Below are 6,618 nucleotides of genomic sequence, written 5' to 3'. Positions count from 1 at the left end.
ATCAAGACCGAATACTAACTTACATCATTGTACTATATAATGTCTTGGCCACAATAATTAGAGATAAAAAAAGGATAGAAAGATAAAATCTGAAACAAAGCAATCCCCTAAACCCAAAGAAGCGCGATCAAGCACCAACGAAAAGAATCAAGAAAGCGAGCCAGAGGGAGAATAATAATTGGAATGCCAAAATCACCAAGAATCAGAAAGATACATGCCTAATACACTGAAGCACAACAACTAGCTAAAAGTTAAGAAACATGTCACAAACTAAACAAAAATAAACAAGGCATCCATGCAAGTGAAGAACCACAAAGCTCTAGATAGAATGGACCAAAGCTCCAAGAGACTAAATCCGCACACATATACTAGGGAAAGAAGAGAAACAACCTGAGGAAGGGATAATGGAAGCCACCACCAAGAAATCAGAGACTAAACTTGAGACCAGAAACAACATTCCAAGCCCACAAACCATACACGAACGAAAACATTATCCAAACCTAGAGTGGAAAAGATGGTGAAAAGGAGAGCCACCAGAGATGCGAGCAGCGATGAAAGCTGCAACGAGATGAGAGAACACAGAGGGAAAGAGAGACGAAACGAAATCAGCAAACTGTGGAGCCGTCCTCGAGCTATGAAAGAGAGCATAGAAGTCAGTCACCAAAAACTAGATCTTGAAAACCAAGACGAGCAGGGACTATTGACGGTAATCTAACGAAGAGGAAGACAACATCCAAGACGACTAAACTATGAACCAACCCAAGGAGATGCAGTTCCTAACATCTGTCGAAATCTAAAAAGAAGAGGAACAGCCAATATTGACTGGAACAGCCTACAACGCCGTGAGAAACAACCGCACAACTGAGAACTCATAAACCCGATCTACAACGAATACCAGATAATCTCACCAGTGAAGAAGGCGAGGAAGAAGAAGAGCAGGAGGTGAGTCTTTTTCCGGTGATGGTGAGAAGCACCGCACCAGAAAGATAAACGAAATACATAGATGGTGACGGCCCAAGGTCAAAACATGGAGAGAGGGAAAAACATTTTAAAATTTATAATGTTCAAAAATATAAAAAATAAAATAAAATAAAATACAATTTTGACGCTGAACCGTTAATTTTAGAATCAACAAATGCCTAGATGCAAAGTTATTGAAATTCAATATGCTTTTACATTAAAAGCTCACTTCACTACTAACAAGTACTATACACAGAACAACACATTATTGAAAAATAACACAAAATATATTAACCTATCACCTACTACTACATAACACACTAAAAACACCAAATTTTGCTCTTAACAAATAAAAACAACCATATAATTACATTATCCAAAAAATCATACTCTTAACAATAATAAGACAACGACCACATAACTACAAATGCCTAAATGCAAAGTTGTAATGTCTTTTGATTTGCAATATTTATTATTATTTTGTATCATTTTCAAATATTATAAAATTTTAAATGTCAAATTTAGAGTTTCAAAGTGTTTAATTTTAATTATTAATAAATCTTTTTAAGGAAAATTATATAAATATGATGAACTTGGTTAAATTTGGGAAAACGACCTATTTCCACACCAGAAGTTTCATATAGTAACAGTTCCACACAATCTTTCAATCTCGTCTTAATTGCACATATATAGAAGTTGTACAACCTATTTCCACACAATGTCAAAGTTCGAAACCCGAACCCACATGGCTTCGGTTATTCATCAATTTAGTGGTTCAGAAGAGGTAACCAAACCGAAAGACATAAAATAACCCGACCAGAGATCCTATGTTAACCCGGTTGGAATCCAGTTTTAAAACCCCCAATTATACGAACCCTAAAAATAACGAACCCAGAAGCTCTCTCCTTCAGCTGGTGAAAATTCAAGATGAGCAATGAAAGTGGAGCTTCGTCAGGGACATCAGGTGTTCGAAGAAGAGGAACAGTGGTCGGTGTGCCGATAAGATGCTGGTGTAGTGAAATCATGGTAGCAAGAATGTCAAAGTCCAAAGCTAATCCCTATCGCCGATATTACCGTTGTGCATATGCAGTGGAGCGAAAAGTAAGTGTAATGAATCTGAGATTCGATGTTCATATAGCATATATTTGAAAAAAAATGATGTTGATTTGTATGTGTAGCTTAGCAATGATAACCACTCGTACAAATGGGTGGTGCATATGCAGTGGAGCGAAAAGTAAGTGTAATGAATCTGAGATTCGATGTTCATATCAGCATCACGACCTAAGGCCACCAGCAACTGACCTTTCAACTTTGACTTCAAGAAACATCCATCTACTCCTATGAGAGGCCTACAATTGTTTTTCCAAGTTTTCCTAAGTACGTCGAAACAAACATAGAATCTGTTGAACACATCAAATCCTTCCTTGTTTTTCACACAATCTAACTCAACTGACGAGTTCTCATTTGACACCTTTATCTCTGAGCAATAATCACGAAGGCGACTAAACTGCTCATCATACTCTCGTTCAATCCACCAGAACTTTCAGCAGCTCACATGTACCAGGGGGAACACAACTATGATCTTCCTTCAATATCTTCACTTGCCACTTGTTAGGATACTTTCCCGAAGAAGAGCAGTATATGCGCCAACTACAGCCTTTCCCCGAACACACAAACTCCAGCTTCGTCTTATCATACCGGTTTTGTTTGATGTTTCGGCCAGTTTTCAGAGCATAGTCTACCACAGCTTCCTTGAACGCAATACCACTGATGAATACTTGTCCTTCATACAAGTCACCATCGCCTCTCCTAATATCACTGCGCCTATACCTTTTCCTCTGAATTTCTTTTCCTTCTTCTTCTTCATCATCTTCTGTCTCCGGATACTCGTTGTGTCTGACCGAAGGTTCATCTACAAATTCACCAACATCTTTCTCAATGTTAAAGTCGTTACGCTCACGTCGATTTTCACCATCAGAATCGTAACCTTTGTCGAATTCAGGGACGTCATTCCACTCAACATTCACATCAATCCCTCCTTCCTGAGTCATTCTACAAGAAAAAAAAACTAAGATTATCATACTAGATACTCAAAATTGAAACAAAGAGTAAGCAAAATTGATTCAGTTCAAAACAGAGAGTAAGTATAATGGAAACTCGAAAAGGAAGAAGATGAGGCGACAAACTCACCTGACATAACCGATCAGGCAGAAAGAACAGTCGACGAAATTGATTCAAAGCTTCAGTCTTGCCTAGGGTTCACGACACTTGAGAGAGATAAACAGAATTGGGGTTTTTCTGGTTAATAAAAACTGGGTTAGATAAATTACGGTTTATAATAGCAAATCGGGTCGTAAACGGGTCTTCTTAGGTTTAATTAGGTTTTCTATTGGTTAGGCTTAAACTCAAAAACCAGTAAACCGATTTTAATCAACTAATTGTACGTTCATGTGGGTTCGGGTTTCGAACCTTGACATTGTGTGGAAATAGGTTGTACAACTTCTATATATGTGCAATTAAGACGAGGTTGAAAGATCGTGTGAAACTGTTGATATATGAAACTTCTGGTGTGGAAATAGGTCGTTTTCCCGTTAAATTTTGATGAAGTTTAGGTACTTTGAGTTTTTTTACAGTCTTATGTACTCAAACCCGACCCAGGCCCAAAAATTAGATGTATTTTAATTATAGTCCGAACCTACGCGGGTCCGAAATGAACCGACCCAAAATCGAACCCGAAATTTCTAAATACCTAGTTAGGTCAGAATTTGTAGGACTCAGAGACCTCAGATCTGAAAAGAACCGACCCATACCCGTCTGAAAACCCGAATGTCCATGCCTATTAGATACACATGTGTTAACTACTTCATTGTACTCCTGCATATGTTTAAGTTTTAATAAAAGTATGGTTGACCAAAAAAAGAATACTCTTATGTAAAAAAATTAATATATTACATATAAACTTTTTCAAATATCCCAAAATCAAAGTACAAAACATGAATAAAATTAAAATATTTTCATATTTTTGATGAATATTTTATTTCTAGTATATCATTTAAAGTTGGTATTATATTTACAGAACTGATTAAAATAAGTATTAACAGAAAAGTGGTATATTTAAATTTGTATCAAAATAATTTTATAAAAATACTATTAAAGTAGTATGAAGGATCTAAAATATAAACAACCACCAAACATAAATTGAATGAGTTTAATTTTTTGGCGCAAAGTGCGGACAAATTCTGAATAATAAATAAATTATTTAAAAGGTTTTTTTTTGGACAACATAATTTGCATTACTCAGTTAGAGAATTGTTTTAACCCGTCAGAGTGGTGGGCCTGTTACATTGAGCCTGGCCCGGAAACGTAAAAGTAGAAGAAGAAGGGTCTCGGAGAACCGCTTTAGCCAAATGATCGGCTTCGAAGTTCTCAGACCGAGGGATGAAATTGAAAGAGATAGATTCAAACAAAGCTGAGAGATTTCTGATGTCTGCCACCACACCGAAGATCTCTTTTTCCATCAGCTTGCTAGTGAGGGCTCTAATAAGCGTTTGGTTATCCGTGAAGACCCTAAGGTTCTCGATATCGATTGATAAGGCGTGACGAAGACTCGATCTGCATGCAAGCGTCTCTGCCATCAGTGGAGAACTGACAAACTCTTGTACCTCGCTACCTCTCCCGATCTTCCCTATCTGACTCGAGAAGATCCAGCCTAGACCTGCTTGGAGCGAGTCCTTGTTCCAGGAGGCGTCCGAGAAGCATCGGTGAAATTTACAGTTGCTTATGTCTTCGTTTTAAGCGGATCAAACTATTTGTTTAGGTGATTGACTCGATTGTTTCAAAATTGATGCTCCTTGTTCAGTTATCCATTCGCGCACAGTGGTGATACTGTGGAGGGCTACTTCTTCCGAGGTGAAGGTTCTGTCTTTGAAGATAATATGGTTTCGGGTGATCCATAATTGCCAGCAGATCCAGGGAAGGATATTGACTGAGACTCCCGATGGCGGTAGACAGATGGTATTTCGTGAAGCCTCAAGAGCCGCCGCGAAGTTCTGTTGAACAGCTAGGTGAACTGTGTTTTTAAGAGGTAGGATATCCCAAACTCTTTTTACAAAAAGGCAACGAAAAAAGATATGCATTACAGACTCGGTTTCCTTGCATCTTGGACAGGCGAGATCACTGTTGAAACCTCTTCTTTGAAGATTTTCGCCTAGAGGTATTCGTTCTTTGAAGAATTGACTAGGGAACACTTTTAATTTCTCTGAAGTATGAGTTGACCAGACGTCTTTATACCAGTCCAGAGAGCTACTTGAGTGTGGAGGGTGGCTTACAGTCATGGCTGATTGGTATCCGGACTTAACAGAGTAAATTCCGGACTTGAGTGGTTGCCCGATAAATGCATCCTCCACTCCCTGTTGACTAGGCCGCATACACTGAATTTTAGCTGAGAGGTCAGGTAGTAATTCCTCAATTATTCTTGAATTCCATTTGAGATCAGAAGTTAAGAGGTCTGAGACTCTTAGATCAGTCATGTCCTCTGTTAAAGGGCCATAAGGCTTCAGGTTGCTTGATAATGAGATCCATGAGTCTTGCCAAATTTTAGTACTCATACCGTTTCCTATGGCTTTTACCAAGTTGTCTTTCAAGAGGTCCCTGCCATGCAGAATTCCTCTCCACCCGTGGGAGCAAGAGGATGGAGCTCTAGCATCTAGGAATAGTTAGTTATGGCAGTAATTTCCAAGGCGAGTTCTTGCCAGTAGACTAGCTGGAGTTGTTGCAAGACGCAAGGCCAGCTTTGCTAGGAGAGCCTGGTTAAAAATCTGAATATCCTTGAGCCTAAACCACCAACAGCTTTCGGTTGTGAGACATTAGTCCATAAAATCCAACATATTTTCTTTGTCTCGTCATTGCCGTTCCACCAGAAACGAGTTAGGGCCGACTGTATACGCTTGCATAAGCTAACAGAGATTTGAAAACATGACATAGGGTAGGTTGGAATCGCTATGAGCACAGATTTTACCATAGATATTCAGAATATGTAGGATTTTATAGAAAATATTACACTAAGAGTCACTTTATAATTTTGTTATTACAATATGGTTCACTTATTGTTACTAAGATAGTTTTCTTTAACCAAATCTACTTTTTGCTACAAACTAACTAAATAAGTGTCCACAACACTAACTAAATCTAATATATATTTTTTAGTTAGGAGACAAAATAAGTGGGCCCATGTATTTTTTTCTCCGTCTTCCTCCTGTTAAGTTTTCTATTTTCATTGCAAGATGAAATTTGTTGTTTCAGTTTTTTTTCTTTCCAGAAACGTATATTTACTAATTATTTACATTATTTTCTCTATCTTTTGAGATACGGCAAGCTATATTTTTGATGGTGGTGTAAAGGTGAGTATAAGACGGTGACGTCAACGACGGAGTTCGCTTCAACCAAAGAGACTCTGGCTTCTCTCGCTGTCCTCTGCTTCTGCTCCGAAAACACCAGCCAACCTCAGCCAAGCTCGATTTCCAAGCCGCCATATTTGTCTTCTTCCTGGTGTCTTACGGTGATTGAATCCGGTTTGTCGGGTTCTCAGCTTGATTCAATCCTCTTAATTGTGTCTCAGCTTGAAATTCATCGTTATCGTGACCTTCATTCCTCGCTGAC

At 38.4% G+C, this 6,618-nt stretch overlaps 1 protein-coding gene and 1 long non-coding RNA gene across 2 annotated transcripts; one reads left to right on the top strand and one right to left on the bottom strand.

Moving 5' to 3' along the window:
* Positions 1-2,486: 2,486 nt before the first annotated feature.
* On the bottom strand, positions 2,487-3,011 carry LOC106344822. The gene has a single exon (XM_013784128.1). The coding sequence runs from the start codon at positions 3,009-3,011 to the stop codon at positions 2,487-2,489; it is 525 nt and encodes a 174-aa protein (XP_013639582.1).
* A 1,316-nt stretch (positions 3,012-4,327) lies between these two features.
* On the top strand, positions 4,328-5,919 carry LOC106292514. Its single transcript, XR_001260203.1, has 4 exons — positions 4,328-4,721; positions 4,820-5,044; positions 5,128-5,173; positions 5,254-5,919. It is a non-coding gene; the product is annotated as an uncharacterized LOC106292514 (long non-coding RNA).
* The last annotated feature ends 699 nt before the right edge of the window (positions 5,920-6,618 follow it).

The sequence above is a fragment of the Brassica oleracea genome, chromosome C5 (assembly GCF_000695525.1).
Source record: "Brassica oleracea var. oleracea cultivar TO1000 chromosome C5, BOL, whole genome shotgun sequence".
In the NCBI taxonomy this organism is placed as follows: Eukaryota; Viridiplantae; Streptophyta; class Magnoliopsida; order Brassicales; family Brassicaceae; genus Brassica; species Brassica oleracea.
The sequence above is the reverse complement of the archived record's forward strand: the minus strand, read 5'-3'. Positions and strand labels throughout refer to the sequence as shown.

Excerpts from the sequence above, each read along its gene's own strand:
- LOC106344822 (XM_013784128.1), bottom strand. The coding sequence starts at position 3,011 with ATGACTCAGGAAGGAGGGATTGATGTGAATGTTGAGTGGAATGACGTC.